We start from the raw sequence: 20,533 nt of genomic DNA, 5'->3' as shown, positions 1-20,533 counted from the left end.
AATACTTGTATTGAAAATTTCAAACCACTTCAAGTGACGAATGTACTCACCTAGACTTCAACTGTTAGGATCTTTTTTTTAGGAATTGTTTGATTGACCTTGTATCTTATATCACCATCTTAGCTAATCGGGATGTATGCTTTGGATTGTCTCGGATTTGATGTTTAATAGTGAATCCAATCTACTATACCAATTGAACAACATTGCTATGAATGATTGAATTAAGAAGTTCCAACCAAATATTCATGGTTTTTCTAGTGGGAAATACAAGGAAACCCTAGTTTTTCAACGGATCTAAACAAGCCCTAAAAATTAACAAACTTTAGACGAATATGACGCACCTTTGTCATTTTATTTTAGACCCTTGGTAAAGTATTGGCGATTAACTCATTCCACTGTCAAAAGAAGTGTTTTAGTCAAGCTTAGGGGTGTCAACGGGTCCGGTTTGGTTCCGACCCAGGTGAAACCAAACTTGGACCCAATTTTTTGGTATGGTATCGGGTTTAGACCCGGTCTAATCGGGTCTACTATAAGAGAAACCATACCCGGACCTGATAAGAACTACATGAACCAAACCCGGATCATACCCGATAAAATAATAATTTTATTATTTTTACATTGAAAATTTGTGGGTCTTAATCAAAACTCAGGTCGGGCCCGGGTCTGGTATAAAATTCCACAAACTATATCTGGACCTTTGGGTCCAGACTCAGGTCTTAATTGGGTCTTCTTATTTATCACCATACCCAGACCCTATAAGGTTTAGTTTCGGCCAGGTCCAGGTAAATCCGACTCGTTGGCACCCTTAGTCTGGATAACATAACGAACACTTTTAAATGATAAAGCTTGTTTTTGAAGATATGTAGGGAGTTAAACGGCCCCATCGGATCTAACTCTATAGGAGTTAGATGAAAAAAGGTAATACTGAATCCGAATTCCATTAGCTAATTAAGTATATTTTAGAGTTTTTTTTAATGCAGTGGTTACCATGCAGCTTCGCTACTGATGACCATTCATCTCAACATTTGCCAAGATGGACACATACCCCCATATCGAGAAATGGCAAAATGGTGGCTGTCAAGCAGGTTGTTGCACGCATCTCGAGAGGTGCTAAAATATTGGTTGCCAAAGAGTCGCTGCACGCCCACCATGCAGCGACGCTGCATATAATGTGAAGTGTATATTTTATATGTAATCGGGTTTGGTTAAGGGTTGACGTCGGATTCAGGTGCAAATCTACATACCGGAACCGAGTCCAATTACCGATTGGATTCAGTTTGCTTTACTGGATCCGATTTGGTTCCGTTGACATCTCTAGTAGCCTTATGCAGGCATCAATAGCTTTATGTTGTTTTCACACTTCACTACAGATGGCGAACACGATCATTTATTCACCTGTAACTTCGTCCAAATATTATATATGGCCTAAATTTAATGGGATCCAACCTGATTTCAAAAGTAGCGTATTCCATCGTCACCTACCATGTCTGTCCACGTATATAATAATAATTATTATTATTATATGTATTTCTATTATTATTTTGTATGTGTTGTTGGATATTTGGGTTTGGGTTCAACCCATAGTGTGACCCGGTTTGACACTAACAAAGGGTTAGTAGGCTAATGGGATTTAGTAGGGTAGGGTTACAAGAATGTAAAGGGGTTCACATTCTCTAAACCCTCCTTATCCTCTAATATAAATACGAGGCTTGCCTATGAGAGTAGCCTACAACTCAAAGCCTGCCTTTTGTCTTCGTAATTTTTGTTGGGTTCCAGGTTATGCTCACCATCGACTTGAAGGCTTGGGCTCATCGTGAGCATCAATAGGATGAGGAGAACGCCGAGCGCCCGCACGTCGCATTGACTATATGGCATCTACCGATATGTATTAAATTGGCATTTCGATTCTTATTTTGAAGCATACGCCAACATTGGGTTATGAGCCTACTTTTGTGCATTATGTTGCACGTGTGGGTGCATCAAGAGCATTCAGTCTACGCTCACCGATGTTTGCGTATTTTATTTATGCTGCTGACGCAAACTCAAGCCTGCTATCCCATTCCCTTGCTGCTGACCGTTGTAGAATGAAAATAAAAGGATCAGGGCCAACATGTAGGATTTCCTGTCTGCTATCGGTGACTGGCATTCGCTGGAGAAGTGAGGCTACAGGCGACTGCTGCCACCGGCAGCCTCGCCAATGCCATCAACAATAACGGGAGGGCAGTGATCGGTCCACACTTCCATCCCCGACTTCAAAGAGGGCTAAAGGGCTTTTGCCCTTTTTCGTTTCAGAGAAAACAGAGGCGCTGGCAGAGGTAGATGGTCTCAAAAGCACTGCCATCACCGATAGTGTTTCGGTCGGCCTCTAGAGCCAGTGGTTGAAGGGAGGCCGTCGCTGCATTAGCAGGGTTTCTTTCCCTTTTTGCTTTCACCGGAAGGTCGGTGGTGGCTAACAGCGATCATTGTCGCCATCAATTGACCATCGAGGCCGGCTGCCTTGGTCGGTGGCCAGCAACTTTGATCGACCGTCGAGGGAGTGAGCAACCCCGACGATAAAAAAAAAAGATGCAAAACCCTTACCTTTGCTGAGGGGGGGGGGGGGGGTTGTCGTGGATCTTTGTTGGGAGGGGGGATGACCTTCGCCGGTGGTTGTTGTTTCACCAGTGGACTCGCCAGTATTGTCCCCTGAACAGGGAGGGCGAGGGTTTTTTGCCCTTTTAGTGGTTTTCAATTTTTGAGAAATCGAACGATCGATTTCTCATCAACTGAAATTGGCAAACATGATCTTTATCGCTCTCTGGACCGGGCAGATCGAGCCCATATCCAGACCCGACATTTGGATCTGATCCTGGAGACTAATCCAACCCCGTTCTGAGGGTTCAGACCAAACTCAGATCCATTTGGGATCTCGAGTCTGGGTTAAACCAAAACCACTGGACTTGGGCCCATTTGGGTTTTGGTTCTGGTATGATCCAAATGAACTAGGTCACGATCCAGATCGAATTTGACCAGGTAAGGTTTAGGTCTGATCTGATCTAAATGGATTGGGTCATAATCCAGATTCAACTAGATTCGGTTATGGACCGGGTCTGATATGATCCAGTTAGATCGTGTCTAATCTGATCTGGGTCTTGATCGGGTATGGTTTCTGGACTCAACCTAGGTCCTGTTCAGGAGTGAATTTGGGTATGGATCGAGTTTTGGATCATTGGATCCAATTCGGGACTCAATCATTTTGGGTTTGGATCCAAGTTGGGTCTGAACCAGAGGTATCCGACCCAAGATCCATTTTAACTGGATCTAGATCCGGATTGGATCAGATCAAATCTAAAATAGGGCTCATTTACTATTTTTACTTGAATCGGTTCTATGACCGATATGATACTTTTTAAAATCAGTTTAGAGTCATTTTTGAGCGGTTTCTATCAATTTTTTACTAGTTCTGAGATGTAGAGACCTTGTTTTCATGAATTCATAAAAGGACAGGGATTTTCTCATTCAGTTATAGGGTTTTATGAGCTTTTGTTCATATTTTGCATTGGTTCATTAGTTCTAAAACTGGTTCAAACCCTTAGATGACTAGTTTGAGGCATTTTTAAACCTATTCCAGCAATGACGACCTTGGGTTTTTACCCACATGAGTATGTTTTTGTTATTTTCCATGCTTTATAAGTGTTTATTGTTAAGGAAGCATGACTTATGCATGTTTAATACATGTGTTTTATGTTGTTTAAGTAATGCATAATGTTCTTAAACATGAATTATAACTAATTAAATTCATGATATTTTTAATGTGTTTTTATCAAAATTAGTTTATTCATATAAGTTAAAGCATGAACCTGTATTTTGATGATATAATGCATATTTCGTCATGAATATACATGCATTAACATGTGTGCATGGGCATGCTCCATAATACAAATATGATTTCGGTAAAAGATCTTGATTAACTGATTCATGTAATCATCAAAGTGATCTGAGTTGCATTATTGAGGATTCTTTAAACTGTGTTAAGATTCGATATTATGATTATGTGTGACTTTATGAAACAATGATTCTACCTAAAGGTAAGTCATTGCATTTTAAATTCACACAGGGTGCAATAGTAGATGTGTATACCAGCCCATGAAGTTTGTTCGTACTCAAACGTACAATGTTGAATTGTCTCTAGTTACATGATCTGTTAGTTTCATCAATTGAAGTCAATTTCTTGTGAATTGAGAAGATGAAGCAACTATGAGTATTATCGTTTCCACCAAAGTGGAATGATAATGGCCCAATTATGTTTGTCTCAGAAATGGTGAATAATAAAGAATCTCACATTTACCTTTTCAATATAAATCTTATATAGAGTGATTAATTTATCTCATATAGAGAATAAAATAGCTGCTCTGAAAGCTGTCTATGAGAAGTTAGAGCTCTTAAAAGGATGTCTTTGAAAAGTAGAAGTGATCGAATATTCTTAGCATGTTGCTTTTGTAATTGTGAGTGACTCAAAATATTTGAGGTGTCATCTCTCACTGCAGGACAGTGAAGGAATTTTTGAAATCTATTGGGACAAAAATTATTGATTTTATATGAGATTTTATCTCAGGTCATATGAATTAGAAGTTTCATTATGGGTCTTGAGATTGTGGACTCTATTGAGAGACCACTAAAGATCTTTTATGATAATGAAGCAGTCGTGTTCTCAAATAATAATAAGAGTTCAACCTCGTATCGACACATGAAGTTAAAGTACTTTGTTGTTAAAGAAATGACTGAGAATCATCTGGTATGTATTGATACAATTGGTACGAAAGAAATGAGTGTGGATCTCCATACTAAAGAGCTAGCACCAGAATTGTATTCCCAACATGTAAAGATGATGAGTATGTTTGATTCCTTCTGATGTATAACAATACATTATGGTTATATATGATCATATTTGTGAAAATAAATTGATTCTCTATGACTTTATGTGTTGTAGATTTTGCATAAAGGATCTCTTATTTGGTTAGAGAATAGCAGAATAACAATATTAAAAAACCAATAAAATAGGTTAGAGACCAACCTATTCATAAAGGTAATCTTAACATGATAAAACACTAAAAATGAATTATATTATAGTATATAGAAATATGATATTTCATAAAGAGGTGATTGTTTTCATGACTCATATGATTTATTCTTGTGATACAGGATAGCATGTTGACGCACATGAAGAATTAAGTCTAGATAACAATATAAACCTTGATTTAGTACCCTTTTAGTGTCAATGGGCTAATGGGCTATTAGTGAGATTTAGTAGGGTAGGGGTTACAAGAATGTGAAGGGGTTCACATTATGTAACCCCCATTATCCTCCACTATAAATATGACGCTTGGCTACTTGATGAGAGTAACCTCAAGTTGAAAGTCTGCCTTTTGTCCTCATAATTTTTGTTGGGTTCAGGATCCTGCTGAGGAAAAAGCCGAGCACACGCACGTCACATCAACTATATGGCGTCGACTGGTATGTGTTAAATTAGTATTATGATTCTTATTTTGAAGCATAGGCCAACATGTGTAAGTTGAGAAAACATCATTGATTGTTTTTTTTCCTTAGCCTAATGGTGTTGGTGTGTTTACCCTTGCTTGTCTGCTCCATGTCCAGCAAAAACTTGCAATTTTTTTGTTGAACTAGTTAGAATATATATATATATATATATAGATAGATAGATAGATAGATAGATAGATATAGATATATAGATATATATATATAGAGAGAGAGAGAGTAATGGGTCTGTGCTAAACCTATTTGGTGTTAAACCGCATGCTAAATGGGTTTTGTAAGATTTTTTCATTTTATTTTTAAATTCTGATAGTAAAGACGTGATCTATGTACTTGATTTTAGAGGGATCAACTCTTTGAAGCATTTGATTCCAAAACATTGGTGGGTTTTTATAAAGTTCAAAAAATCAATGGTTCAAAATCATTTAAAATTTTTGAGACTCTAAACATTATTTTTTCATCAAAAACACACGATCCTAGTAAATCGACCATGCCCAACACATTTATAAGGTCAAAACCGCATAAAAAGCACTGGAGAAGCCCAAAAACCCCATTTAGCATGGGGTTTAGCATCAAATTGGTTTAGCACGGACCTATTTTCCTATATTATACACACACATGAAAATCGGTAGTTGTTCACTCGTTAGGTGCTTAAATGAAGCTTACTCACATTGAGTGCCCATCATGGGGTGTGATGGATGCTATCGTTATTTTGCATAAAAACACTTTTATTGGCATAAAATAATGTCGATCAAAGTCTAAGTGAACACTTGCGGACTTTTACTAGTGCTAAAATAGCGCCATTAAAAGTCTCAATAGGATGCTTTTAGACTTTTACTAGGGCTTTTAGTACACCAATAAAAGTATTTTTGCACAAAAGCAATGGAGGCTCAGCATGAGTGAGCTCCATTTGAGCAGCTACGCATCTCTCTCTCTCTCTTTTTCTCTCTCTCTCTATCTATATCTATCTATATATATATATACCACAAACATCGGCTATATCTCAACTCGATATAATATCAAGATATTATGGATTTTTTAATAAATTTCAAAAAAAAAACTTTAAAAAAATGTAAAGGCCCCTTTCCCTCTTCCTTCTTCTTTCGATCTTTTTTTCTTTCTTCCTTTCATCTTTCTTTTCTTCCTTTTTTTTTTTTTTCCCTTCCTTCGTTTGATCTTTCCTTCCTCTTTTATTCCTTCATTCTTTTCCTCTTTCTTGTCTTCATTCATTTCTTCCTTCCTCTTCTTTATTTTCTATATATGTTCAAGGTGGAATGTGGACTGCTGGAGAAGTGGAGGATACGCAGCCCCTGTTCACATTTATCTTCTTTCTTATATCTATTTCACTCACATTGACTGCAGCTCCTTACTTTTCTTTTGTTTTGGGTCTCATAAAAGTAACCAAACCTAATGAAAAATTATATTTTTATATCCAAAGTAAATAAAGAAAAACTAGAGACACGTGTATCTCTTTTTATTTTAAACCCTCAAATTCCCCTGACAGGTTTAAAAAAAGCTGTTGTCTGAGTGCAATATATAAGCTACCAATATTTTGAAAATATCTCAATATTTTTCCTTTAATATCGTTTGTTCATTTTTACAGTGATATCGTGATATATATAAGTTACCAATATTTTGAAAATATCTCAATATTTTGCCTTTAATATCGTTTGTTCATTTTACAGCGATAATATCATAATATTTTCAAAATATGGACGATATCTGTGATTGTGGTATACGAAGAGAGAAGTAGCTACCAATAGAACTACGTGCTTATGGTAACTGCTATAATCGTTGTTGGAAGGAGAAACCGCCAGATTGGTAGTAATGTTAGGGTTCTTGCTTATGCAAAAAATAAAAAAATATGAGGTGGTCGGCCAGTCGCTTTTAGCTTAAAGTGGTCAGATGGCTAGTTGATCGGGCCCTCTATTGGTTCGCATCCTAGCCAGAAACCCTAGGATCCACTTGTCCCACCTTCTTTCAAGGATTAGAGCGTAGTCACAAATATCACCAATATTTTGAAAATATTACAATATAATGCATAAAAAACAGTAAAATATTTTAAAAAATATTGTTCTTATCACAATATTAATGTAATAAAACAGTTTCTTGGCTTTCTTTATGTTGATCTATATTTTTATTTTTATTTTAATATGTATTTCATGTATTCTATGCTTTTCATATATACCAATATATTTCTTAAATTTTTTTAAACCAAAAATAATAATATTGTTTCAAGATTTTACTTGCAGAGATCTTCCTAAGAATGAGATCTATGGATATGGATTAGGGTTTACCTATTGGGGGAAGATAGAATTCCCATACCATCCTCTTTTGGAATGATCCCAACGGTGCCAGTCCCAATTTTGGCAGAAACCGTCCAGGTGGGTCCCACCTTGGTGGGGACACCACAGGATCATGTATGATCCAAAAGGAGATCATGAGGTGATTTGTTGCTGATGATAGAATAATTCAATAAATAATTTCACTTGATAGTATAATAAAAAGACCTCCATCAAAGATCAGGTAGATCGTCACCCAGATCTGATCTGGACCCACCTAATGGATCTAAGAAGCTTATCTCCTTTGCCTAATTTGCATTTTGGACCTATATGCTAGTCCAACCAAGTTTATAATGAGCAATGTAACCAAGGCCCTTCATTAATAAAGTTGCTCTTTAACCATGGTCACTGATTTCGTTTGTAGAATTTCTCATGAAGGAAAATTTTGAGATTAAAAAAATATATTTTTCTAAAAAATATCAGAAACTTATATATATATATATATATATATATATATATATATATATATATATATATATATATATATATATATATATATATATATATAATTTGGCCATGCTGCCGTGAGGTGCAAATTAATGCCTTTAGAAAATCATGGACTTAGATTGTTTTGACTCAATTGGACCTCATAGATGGGTTTAGGATGGTCCAAATGCTCATGACATATGTATGGGTGAAATTCATAAAAAAGAAAAAAAGTCATTTGTTTGAAAAAAGAGTCATGTGTATATATATATATATATAACATTTATTACTAATGAAGGTATGAAACTAATGAGCTAGAAATAATAGATGCAAGTTGTATCGACTCAATCTAACCACATAGATGTGTTCAGCGTCATTTGTTTGCTAAGGATCAAGCTTTGGATCGTGCTTTTTCTGAAGTAAAAATGTGATCTTTTGAGTTATAAAATTTTGGTACATTGTGGGCCATTGATTTTTGGATCTTTTTAAAAACCTAGTTAATTGTCATAATCACATTATTCAAAAGAATTTTTTTTTACTAAACACACCATATTAATCACATCCATGACATTTGATCTAAAATTATTGAAAATTTTGTAAAGTGATATTAGTTTCTTACCTTCATTAGTAGCTAATATATATATGTCCAAAATTGACATGCTTAACAAACCCAATGATATAACCGAGGCGCGGTCATGTGCTTTGAAGCGGAGACAGCCTCTGCCTCCCTCACCGGCCTCTTAATTTCAACGTCATTGAAATTTTCAACAAAGACAAGGATGGGGGATCGGAGGGAAAAGGCTGCTTTGAACGGATCTCTGCACTAGGACTGTCAACCGGTTGGGTTTACCTGGACCAGACCCTCACCAAACCCTATAGGGTCCGGGTATGGTGATAAATAAGAAGACCCGATTAAGTACCCCAAGGTCTGATTAATAGATGGATCCATGTATAGTTTGTGAAATTTTATACCAGACCTGGGCCGACTCCAGTTTCTATTAAAGACCCACAATTTTTCAATGTATAAATAATAAAAAAAACATTATTTCACCAGGTATGATTTAGGTTTGGTTCGTATAGTTCTTATCAGGTCTGGGTATGATTTTTCTTATAGTAGACCCGAGTTTGGACCCGATATCATACCCTAAAATCTAATCCAAGTCTGATTCCACTTAAGAGCCAAACGGATCATGTCATTGAATGCCTGTCGCCATCAGTTATTCTTTTGTTCGAATTCCTGAATTGCCCTTTAAACCCTTCAGTCCACACCCAACTTGAGAATATGGGAATTAATTAGCCAACGAAAAACGGGGTCACGTTGCTGTCATTAATCCCTGTAGTTGGTTAGCCAACAGGCTCCATTGTTGTCCCTCCCGTTTGAGTCCAATGAGTCCCGTAGGCCACACCTCAGTTTGTATTCGATGAGCTCAGCTACGCACATAATTATTAAACATACTCAAATATATATTCGGAAAATTGAAAAAGACTGTAAAGAACGTGACGTCCTCTAGACAAATGTGGAAAATGTAGTTCATATTTCACAATGATGCCATCACTTATTTTGGCCATCACCCAAATCCTTCTAGATTATTCTTCTCACCCCCCCCCCCCCCCCCCCACACACACACACACAAAAAAAAAAAAAATCCTTCTAGATTATTCTTTTTAACGGGTCTTTCGAGAGTACCCATTTATCTAAAAAAGTGGGACAAGTTGGGATACGAACACACCCAAACATCCCAGTTTATCCCATTTTCTTGGGATATGTGGGGTACCCCCAAATAGCTCATTAAGATTGGAAATCTAGAGTTTCACAGCTTTGATAGTTTCTTTTTCTACTGAGAAAGCATGACTGTGGCAACACTTGAATAGATACAATCCAAGATGACAAAAAAAATATGGTTTTCTGGAATTCCTTGTGATGGATTTCATGTATTGATAAATATCTCAGTTATTTTAATTATATATTACAATTTTTCAACGTGCAGGCCATTCTTTTGTTTTATGTCCTTGACTATTTTCAAGGCATCACATGGGGGGTATGTAACTTTCTTCGTGATAACAAGCAAATATCCCAAAATATGCTCCACATATATCCCACTAAATTTTTACTTTCTAATTTTGAAGTGTTCATTTTATTAAATTATCAAAAATTTCATTTGACTGTCCTAATGGTTCCACTCATCTGGTCAGAAGGGCTTGTGAACTGTGGCTGCCTCTCACAACTTTGATACCTAATGCGTTCCTTAGGCTCCCTTTTTCATTAGGTCTTGTTAGGCTTCTTCAAAAATCCTAGTTTTAAGTATTTTTTCTCATATCTAACACCCTAGATGAGATTAATAGGTTTTGTTTAGTGGGAACTGGCTTTTGGATAGCTGGAATCTGACCTATATATAGTTTTTTTCAGTGATTTAAAATCAATGCCTATGAAAGTACCAGTTTTTTCTTGCTCATAAAAACATATTTTTTAATAAAAAAAATGATTCAAGAGTCAATTCACACTAAATCTAGCATGCTAAACACATCTAACAGTTCAGATCAATTATAAAATACTTAAAACCTATGGGGGCAAAACGAGAAATGTGACATAATATGTTCAGTTCTCTCTCTCTCTCTCTCTCTCTATATATATATATATATATAATTTTATGGTCAATTATCAAAAAAAATAAATTTTAATTTTAATAGTTTCTTCATAGGGGCTTTAGATCATCACCAAAGCTCTGTTTGGGTGGCGGAGTTGGTGATGACATAAGAGGGGTGATGTAAATGAAGATAAGGTAGGAGTTGTCAACATCTCTGCAAAGATGTAGTTGAAAATGATTCATCTCCATTCCCAACACCACCAGTCTCATCTCTCAAAACAGGTTTCGAAACAACGGTGGAGGTAGGTGGTATTAATTACATCCTTATTAAATACTATCTCTACACCCATCTTCAGCTCCCAAACAAAGCCAAGTGTTGAGACATCAGGACTTAGTCTATACTAGGGCTGGTAAGCGAACCAAGCAGCTCGTAACTCTGCTCCATTCGGCTTGTCACAAACTCGTTCAAAAGATCAGTTTGTGTAGCTGGCGAGCTGAGCCACAAGCAGCTTGTTTAGCTTAAATGAGTCGAATCTGAATACAAAGTGTTGGGCTTGGCTCGAGAGACTTTTTATATATATATATATATATATATATATATATATATATATATATATATATATATATATATATATATATATATATATATATATATATGAACTATTGAGCATAATATATAAATAATATAGAATATTTGTACACGACCCAATTCGATTTGCCTCATTCTGGAACTAGCCAAGCTCATGACCGGCTTGACAAAAAATGAACATGAGCCGAGCCATGAGCTTACTGATAAATGAGTCGAGCCCGAACATGCCTGATCTATTCGTTCGGCTCATTTACCAGCCCTAGTCCATACCCACAAGTATATAACTTGATGTATAACACCAAAAGGTCTGCTTAACCCCAGCTTACATTTCCTTTTTTGATTGAGAAGGAGAACCCTAACCGAGTACCGGGTTTCACTTAAACGGGTCCGACTTCCTGTTGGGTAAAATTCCGGGTTGAGGACACGACCATGAAGCTCAAGCCATCTGCCTATTGAAAAAAAAAATATTATTTTTCACTGTTGCAAGAAATCCTGATATATTGAATTTTCAATGGCATTAAAGATTTGCCTTCGAGAAGAGTTACCCATTAGTGCACTTGGTGTGTGGTTGTCTATTTAATGGGCAGTGACCTTTAGTTGTAGATTTCTTCCAGTCTACATTAAATGGGCAACCATCCTCAGGGGTGGTAGGGAGAAATTATGCTTCACATCAACATCAACATCAACATCAAAGTCCTTACAGTCATTCCAATGGTGATTAGTCTAATAAGAAAGGATCTAAGTATGGTGGACACTTTTATTAACAGGTTGTAGAAAGAAATTATGCTTCATATCAACATCAAATCCCATATAATCAAAAGTTGATTAATCTAATCCAACAGGATTAGACAAGAGGCGACAGTAATTATTGTTGCTACATGTAGTGAATACAACTCATGATCTTAGCTACTCAATACTTAAATGTCACTGTTGTCAAAGTGGTCTCATATGGGCCATCAACATATTTAGGATCTAAATCTCAGAAGGCCTTCATAGAACCACCTAGGCCTTTAATATTTTCAATTTTCTCAATTACCCAACTAAAGCATAGTCATCAATATCATTATCGAGAGTTTCCTGACCAAGGAAAATCTCATAATAATTAAAAAAAGTGTTTTTTTTTAATCTTAAGAAAATATCAATGTATTTCAATTTTAATATATATAGCCCCAAAGAGGGTTGGCATAGTGGGGTGGAGCATTGGCCACTAGACAGGCTCTCAAGGTTTGATTTTCATGGGCATCTCTCCTCTGTGCAAGGCCATGCCCAGCGTAAGCCCTGGGGCAGGGGTCCTAACCTCAGAGTTTTACGCCATTGGTACAACATCTGTAGGTATGGTAGGCTGGGTCTTCATGTCAGGTGTGATTTTTTTGGTTTATAAATAAAAAACATATAAAAAATATAAAAAATATAAAAAATAAAAATATATAAAAATATAAGTATTTGAGTTAATAACATGAGATGAAAACAATATATTGTAAAATAAGTGATATTTTTTAAAATATTGAAAATTTTGAGAATTATATCAATTTCTGAAAATCTCATGATAAAATCACAACATTTTTAAAAACTGCAGACATTTGTAAGTATCAAGTACCAAAAAGCACTTGCGGTTGCGGCAAGCTATCATCCACACAAATCACCAGATCAACAGTGGCAGGAGAGGGGGATACTTGACCAATGTGAAGCAATTATTGGGGAAGCAAGTTGGGGGGTCATTTTTTTGAGCCACCCTTTGTAGGGGTGAAAAAGATCAGGTGCAATATGTGGAACAAATATTTGTGAATTAGAGCACCTGATCGATCACCCTCCATCTTGAGGATAGGCCTGTCAGTTGTGGGGCCCAAGGCCTAATGGAGGGCAATCAAGTTTTTAATGCACAAATTTTAAGGAATGTGAATTCACCCGATCCGGACTCTTTGTAGGGTGACTGGACGAGAAACAAGAAGTCTAGCAGCCTATGAATGCGACACCATAGATTTTGGTCAGGAGGGTCAAAAGGGCAAGATGAGCAACTTGTTGCGTAGGTTTTGGTAATCTGCCCTCCCATTTTGAAAAGGAATATAAATAGAGCAGAAAAAGAGGGAGCTAGATGGCTGGAATTTTGCTCTTATGGTCGGTGGTTTCCACAGTGTGGTGGGCCGCTGACAGAGGAAGCAAACACAAAAAGTCATCTGAAAACACATCATCTGTACTTTGCTTTCTCCCATTCCCATACGTGTGAATGTATGCGTTAGAGGGGGGAAAACCAATAATATCAATAAAATAATAAGACCAATTAAAAGTTTAAAACCCTAAGAGAGAGAGAACTATTTATTATCAATCTTCTTCCCCTCTTTAAAAAAAGTTGGAAAACTTACTGCCATTGATTTTGATGCACGCTTTGGGGTGAGAAAGCATAATGCCAATAAAATAATGAATAAATACTAGATCGCTAACCAATAAAAGGGTTTCTCCCAGAGAGAGAAGGCGCCATCTTTTATTTTTCTTTGAGAGAGAGAGAGAGAACTACCTATCAGTCCATCTTCACTCTGAAATTACTGCTATTTGAACCCTAAAAAGAGAAACCCACAGGTCCCCAATCTCTCTTTATCAATCCAGCATAATGGCGATGCATTTTTTACCAGTGGTTCCCCTACTTTTCAACAATATCCACCACCTTCACTGTCCACCCTCCCAATAATTTCCTCCACCAGTGTTTCACTGCTCAGGAAATAATCGAAGAAAGCAACACTTTTTACCTCTCTCTCTCTCTCTAGCTTCCATTCCATGTTTTCTCTTTCTATGTAGAATTATTTCTTTAAGGAGTGGAAACTGGAAAGAGATGTAAAAGGGAAAAAGAGAAAGAAGGGGAAAACACCAACAACAAACCCACTTATGATTTCTTGGTTTGTTTCGACTATTCTTGTCAGAGGAATGAATGGTTGTAAACCCGAACTCAGTCTGCTGCTGCTGTTTGCTACAGTTACTGTATGTTAAAAAACCACCCCCTTTTCTTCATTATTACCTCCCTTTTTTATATATGGGCTTCCTTCAGGAATGGTTGCACTTGCTGTATGAGTTCGAGTAAAAAGTAGAAAGAAATAGAACTCTCTTTTTTATCTTGTTGTTAGTTGCCTTCACACTTGAGGGGTGTCTACTTGTAGAACTGGTCTGTGAAAGGAGACTTCTTCATTGCTTCTAGTCTTGATTTTGGAGGAGGGTTTTCCTTTTTTCTGTGAAACAAACTAGTGGGTGTTTTTCTTTTTCTTCTTTTTTTTGTATCTTTTGTGATTTGATGAGTGTCCAATTCTTCTCTTTTTGATTCTGGGTTTGTTGGTGGAGCAGCATACGTAGGAGAAATGGAGAAGGAAGGGGTCATCATGAATTGGGAGGTCAAGCCCCCTTCCTGGGATTTGGAGAACTTGGTCTTCCTTCCAGGCAGGGGTGAGATTCATCTGGATGGTCAGGCCATGAAGGGTCAGGTCTCTATTGTGGGAGGGAAGCAGCAGGGCAAAAGGAATTGCATGGTTGATTTGAAGCTTGGGAGGTTTGGTGATTTTGGTGATGGGTTGAGTGATCTCAAGGTTCCTGCAGCTGCTCCTTCTGTAGCTGTCTCTCCTGGCTCTTCAAGGAGGAGCAGGTCATCCAGCAGCAACCATGTGGTCTCTTGTGTGGTTGATGATTGCAGTGCAGATCTCAGTGGTTGCAAGGACTACCACAAGAGGCATAGGGTCTGTGAGGCTCATTCCAAGGCTGTTAAGGTCACTGTGGAGGGCCTTGAGAAGAGATTCTGTCAGCAGTGTAGCAAGTTCGGTCACTTTCTTTCCTTTTTCCTTTCTCCTTCCTCTCTTTACCTTCTTCCCTCGTATCATATGTTGTTGATTGTATTGGTGTATGAATTTTGCTTTCCTTTTTCTCTTTTCTCAATTGGTTATCTTGGATGGATATAACTTTGAGACTATTTTTTCATGTTTCTCCTCTTTGGTTTGAAAAGTTCTAGTTAAGCTTTTGTTGCATTTCTTTTGAGTGAATATCTGTAGTACATGATTCTTGGCTTGCTACTTTCCATGGTGTTATGCTATGTATGTTGTAATTTCAGGTTAGTTGGGGTTTTCAAAAGGGGGATTGTGAGTATGACCACATTTGAGGGTTATAGTTTTTTTCTCTGGGTATTTCTCTAAGTCTATATATGCCTCTCCTGATTGTTTCTCGTAATAGGCCTTGTGGAGTTCGGCTTTTCCTTGATTCTATAATACTGTTAAAGTTCCTCTCTCAGGAAAAGTTAAAGTTGCTGTATTTTGATTGCTTTGTTTTATTTATATTCAGTGGAAATACTGATTTGTGCTTGAAGTCTCATTTTTCTTGTAGTTGTTATCATCATAGCAGCACTATCACCACCATTATGTCTACTGTAGATAATGTTTTTCTTCTGTTGACAGATCCCTTTATAGATTCATTGTCAAATCACAACCAGTCTCTTATGATAAAGTTGGTTGGTGTGGTGTGCCCTTGATAATTGATAACATTTGGATTGTTTAAACTGACAGACAAGTCTAGTGTTGTGATGAAAAGTTCTCATAATTGATCTAGACAGAAAATGAAAAGAGATTAAAAAAAAAATCAGTGGAGAAGGTACATCTTTGTCCCCCCGGTCACTCTCTCCCTTGCTTACTTTTTATATCTGAAAGTTTCTTCTTCCTGTAGACCGAATTCCTCCTCATCAGGTTCAGTCTTTTTCCCCTATAGACATTGTTTTCCTTCTCACAAGCGAAATTTTCATAAGGTTAACAAATCACTTTTGTCGCAACCCTCTCTCTCTCTGTGGACAAACTCAAGGGAAAGGTTTATTGATTATCTTTCACTATTACAACAATTTTTTTAAGTCACGAACTCAAATTGGAATGTGAGCTGCCTTTAGCCTAGGGATTCAGAATATTAGCCCTCATTTGTAGTTCTAACATATGCCAGATTGACATGACTGAAAGGTCACAGGACGTGTTATTTTCCTAAATATGCCATTAAGAATGGTATATAAGGAACAAGAGATGGGAGTGAACTATGAGTAACGGGTTAGCTCATTTTGAAATGGATTTTAACAAGAATGGGTGTCTTTATGTTGGAAAATTGAAATGTGAATATGCTATTTCGAGATTATTTTTGGTAGAAAACTATCTTTTTAGTTTCATTTGGGATGATCTGTTCCAATTCATCAATGAATCTCTTGGGATGAAATGGATATGGTGTAAATGCATCGCTGTCCAGGAGCCAAGTTGACCTGAACTATACCCAAGTTGCTGTTATGGTGTAAACACACAGATGTTCAGGAACCAAGTTGACTAGAGCTACACCCAAGTTGTTATGATTGTATCATATTGTCATGTTGACTGGTACCTTCTTAGCTAAGAAATCAAGGCCTACATAAATTTGAACTGGGTTTCAAAGCCTTGTGTTCCTTTTCTCTTTTCTTTTTCAAATTTAATGTTTCTTTCATTATTCTTTGCAACTGTAGTATTTGTATTTCATATGCTGATGCATGAGAGTAGCAAGCGAATATTATATAGTGTTAGACTTTGATTTCTCTTGGTATTTGAACTTTCTGAGTTGCATGGTCTTATAGCTGTAGCACGTGGTGGTAAAATGGCTGTATTTGTACTTTCATTGCTGCTATGTGTTTGTGGATGAGCATTTTGCAGTTCAGCCGGTAGAGCAGTGGGTGAGGAAAATTAAGAGCACCAGATACCACAAGTTAAACATAATTTAAGGAGAGGCAAACCTTCTCCTACTTCCATGATAGATTAACCATGTTCTCCATTGTCAAAGAAATAAATGTATATCTGATCTTTCATTCTATCGGATATGCTTCATTATCCCATTCGGTCATTATTAGATAGTTTCTTTATCTCAGGCTGGTATAATTTTGGCGTGTGAAGTCCATTGTATTGCTCACGGTTAATGTCTTAGTGATTTAGCGGCCTATCATGCTCTCCCTTTGAATGCCTGTCTCTTTATCCCCTGCTCTGTAGAAGCTAGGAGTTAATCTGGCATGTGGATCCCATGCACTTATGGTCTTGCTCCTTTTTGTTTAGTGATTTTTTGCTTGTATGTGCAAACATCTTGTTCAATCAGATAGTTATGTTTATTTTTCTTGGAAAAATAGCTCCCATTTTGGAGGAAAGTAATTCCACTTTTTGCTCTTGTACTAATGAAGCTCAATTTGGTAAACGTATGCTTTGATGCTAATTTTTTGAGTGCCTTTTTTTGTGGAATGCTAAAATTCCTAAATTCCATCAAACCATATGTTAGTTTTTCTTGTGCTTCAGTTTTGAATGCCTAAATGTCAGCATCGATCAATCAAATCTCTAGTTTTTCTTTTGGTATTCAAATTTTAAATTCCAAAATTGAAGAGTGGTCCATGGTGAAAATGATGATTATTTCAGATCCCTTGTAAGAGTGCCAATCTCCTCTTTGTGAATGTATGTTGTTTTGCAGATTTCATGAATTGTCAGAGTTTGATGAGGTAAAGCGAAGTTGTAGGAAGCGTCTAGATGGACATAATAAGCGTCGCAGAAAGTCTCAGCCAGATATTTCATCTGGAAGTTCAGTCCCAAGTATCCAAGGTTTGTATCCGTTGAAAAATATGCTGAATCTGGATTTGTCTTTTAATGGGAAGGATGCTCAGAAGATGAATCTGGGCTAGCGGTGATTTCATTAGATGGACTAATTGATTTAGTTAGCTAGTTGTATTAATCTATACCAATCATCACATCCTGGTCAATCTTGATCTGGAGTCTGGTTAAATTAGGTCCAGTTTTCTGGTTTGTAATTCACTTAGGTATTTGAAAACTGCTGCTAGGGATGATCTGTTTTTCTGATTTTCTGTCATCTTTGTTACTTCCTACTAATAGGTACAAGGTTCCAATCATATATGAATCAGCATAACTATCCGAATGCCATCCGGGAACATAGCTGGACCGCTGGATTTGTAAAAGCTGAGGAAAACTTCTACAGCCAACAGCCACAGATGCTGTCCATGGGCAGGCAACAATCTTTCCTTGGCCCGACATCTAGCTACTGCAAAGGAAATAAACAGTTCCCTTTCATGCAAAGTGGTGAAGTCAAACTTGGAATCAAACCAATTGAAACCTCTGTTTGTCAACCTCTTGTTACCACAACAGCCGTTCCAGGAAGCAGCAGCAGTATTTTTTCAGATAGTTTGATCAGAGTGATAGACTCCGATTGTGCTCTCTCTCTTCTGTCATCATCGACACAGTACATAGACCCGATCCCCATGGCTCTTCCTCTTGTACAGGGTCTGCAATTTAATGGTGTTGATCGGTTTCCCTCGGACAAGGTTTTACCAATCAGCTGCTGCTCTTCGAACGGAGTATCATCCGGTGGTTTCTCATGTGCTGGAATGGAGGACGATCAGGTAGCCCCCATTTTAGTTTCCAATGCTGGTCATACTGAGTACCATTCCCATGGAATGTTGCAACATGCTAGTGATGTAGCAAATTCTGGAAATGGGGTCGTCCAACACCTCCACTTCTCTTGGCAGTAAGCTCAATCTCAACCATAACAAGCAGCTGTCCACCTTCCCATTGAATTTCTCTTATTCTTACTGGGTTGTAGAACACTTCTGATTTGGTTATCATCAAATTCTTTATTTTCCTGATGCATTCTCCTTTTGCTTTCCAGCAAAGAATTTTTTTCCATGGATGATGATTCTCTCCTTGCTATCATTTTATGTACTATTATATCCATTGTTTGAAGCTGTTTTATTTTGTACCATGTTCTGCATGCTTTCATGTGGCATTTTTGTTTAAATGCCGATAACATAAATGACTTAGTCTTCTTTGTATATGTTTACCACTAGCGTTATAGAGCAGATTTGATGGTAAATTGCATTGTGAGCACCATGTGAGTGTTCTCGGATGAACCTGTAATTCTCAACAATTTCTAGCAGTGATGCTCCATATAGGATTGGTCTAAATTTGGAAAAGTGAGCTAGATAAACTGCTTTTGAACATGCATAGAACCCAAAGTGGTTCAAATTTACTGTTATTTTTTTCTTTTTCTCGTTTGGAATGTGATTATTCTTGGAATTGATGAAGATATTTTGGATATCTGTGTAAAGAGGGCTCACACATTTGGAATGAGAAACACTCACACGCATAAACACACATTTAATGTGGTTTGGTCGGTGTAACCTGCGTCCACCAATACACTCTCGATTCACACAAAGAGGATTGTATCACATTTTCATGTATGAGTTGCATTTCGATAAGATAAGATGACTATTATTTCTATTCTCAGAGCTTTTACACATATGAGAGTTATAATTGATGAGAGTTCTTTCTTTTGTAGGAGTCCTATTTAGCTCAGGCTTCTTCTCACAAACCTCTTCAACAAGAAGCTTCTTGGAATGACTTGTGTAGAGACATACAAGGACTCTTGGACTTGATATAGATCTTGGATCCATTGTCTTAACAGTCTAGACCATGCTGAACCTGTATATTCATATGGGGCCTTAGTCTACATTGAAACATGCCGTCCAACCAGCACTGCTAGTTTACCCTTAGGCAGTCCTGAATTCTGATCACCTCTGAATAGTGCTAGCAAGCACATAGAAAAAGGATCATTGGTTGAACTATTTCAAAAGGTTTCTTAATAGACGCATCAAAGTACAAACATCAAGCACCAAAAGGAAAATGTTGTGTATGTTTGTGATCGTGTTTGATACATGAACACAAGTTTCATTTTTAAAGACAATTCTTTAGCAAGCACGTATCTGTTTCTCGTGTAAAAGAGAGCCATGACCATTGAAACTTTCTGCAACTTGGGAGATGTCTATCTGTTGAGTGATACTGTTCCTAGTGATCACGGTAAATAATGGATTCACTAATCTCAGACAATTGAGTATCTACGATTCATTAAAAAGGGTTCACATAAAAAGAAAATTCCTCTCTTGACAACATTGCTGGAAAGCAATTCTCCTGTAAAGATTTGATATAATCTCTGTATCAGTCAGCAAGTCTTTGCAAATGTCTCATAGATGGAAATTTAATCATGTGTTGTGA

The 20,533-nt window shown here is 37.1% G+C and overlaps 1 protein-coding gene across 3 annotated transcripts; it reads left to right on the top strand.

Annotated features, from left to right (window-relative positions):
• Window positions 1-14,334: 14,334 nt before the first annotated feature.
• LOC149840505 (squamosa promoter-binding-like protein 16) lies at window positions 14,335-20,124 on the top strand. 3 transcript variants are annotated; one of them, XM_090004458.1, is made up of 5 exons: window positions 14,335-14,444; window positions 14,802-15,264; window positions 17,946-18,073; window positions 18,362-19,010; window positions 19,821-20,124. In XM_090004458.1, exons 2-5 carry the CDS (start codon window positions 14,816-14,818, stop codon window positions 19,831-19,833), a joined length of 1,239 nt encoding a protein of 412 aa, XP_089860584.1. In that variant the 5' UTR covers window positions 14,335-14,444; window positions 14,802-14,815; the 3' UTR covers window positions 19,834-20,124. The 3 variants fall into 3 exon arrangements, with proteins under 3 accessions (XP_089860584.1, XP_089860585.1, XP_089860583.1); XM_090004459.1 differs by lacking the exon at window positions 14,335-14,444 and adding an exon at window positions 14,567-14,704 and having other exon boundaries at window positions 18,362-18,885; XM_090004457.1 differs by lacking the exon at window positions 14,335-14,444 and adding an exon at window positions 14,568-14,704.
• Window positions 20,125-20,533: the final 409 nt, after the last annotated feature.

This window comes from Nuphar pumila, chromosome 4 (assembly GCF_984573655.1).
Source record: "Nuphar pumila chromosome 4, dmNupPumi1.hap1.1, whole genome shotgun sequence".
In the NCBI taxonomy this organism is placed as follows: Eukaryota; Viridiplantae; Streptophyta; class Magnoliopsida; order Nymphaeales; family Nymphaeaceae; genus Nuphar; species Nuphar pumila.
The sequence above is the reverse complement of the archived record's forward strand: the minus strand, read 5'-3'. Positions and strand labels throughout refer to the sequence as shown.

Coding starts and splice junctions, on each gene's coding strand:
- LOC149840505 (XM_090004458.1), top strand. CDS start 14,816: ATGGAGAAGGAAGGGGTCATCATGAATTGGGAGGTCAAGCCCCCTTCC. Junction 15,265..17,945: donor TTCTGTCAGCAGTGTAGCAA/GTTCGGTCACTT, acceptor GTTGTTTTGCAG/ATTTCATGAATTGTCAGAGT. Junction 18,074..18,361: donor TTCAGTCCCAAGTATCCAAG/GTTTGTATCCGT, acceptor TCCTACTAATAG/GTACAAGGTTCCAATCATAT.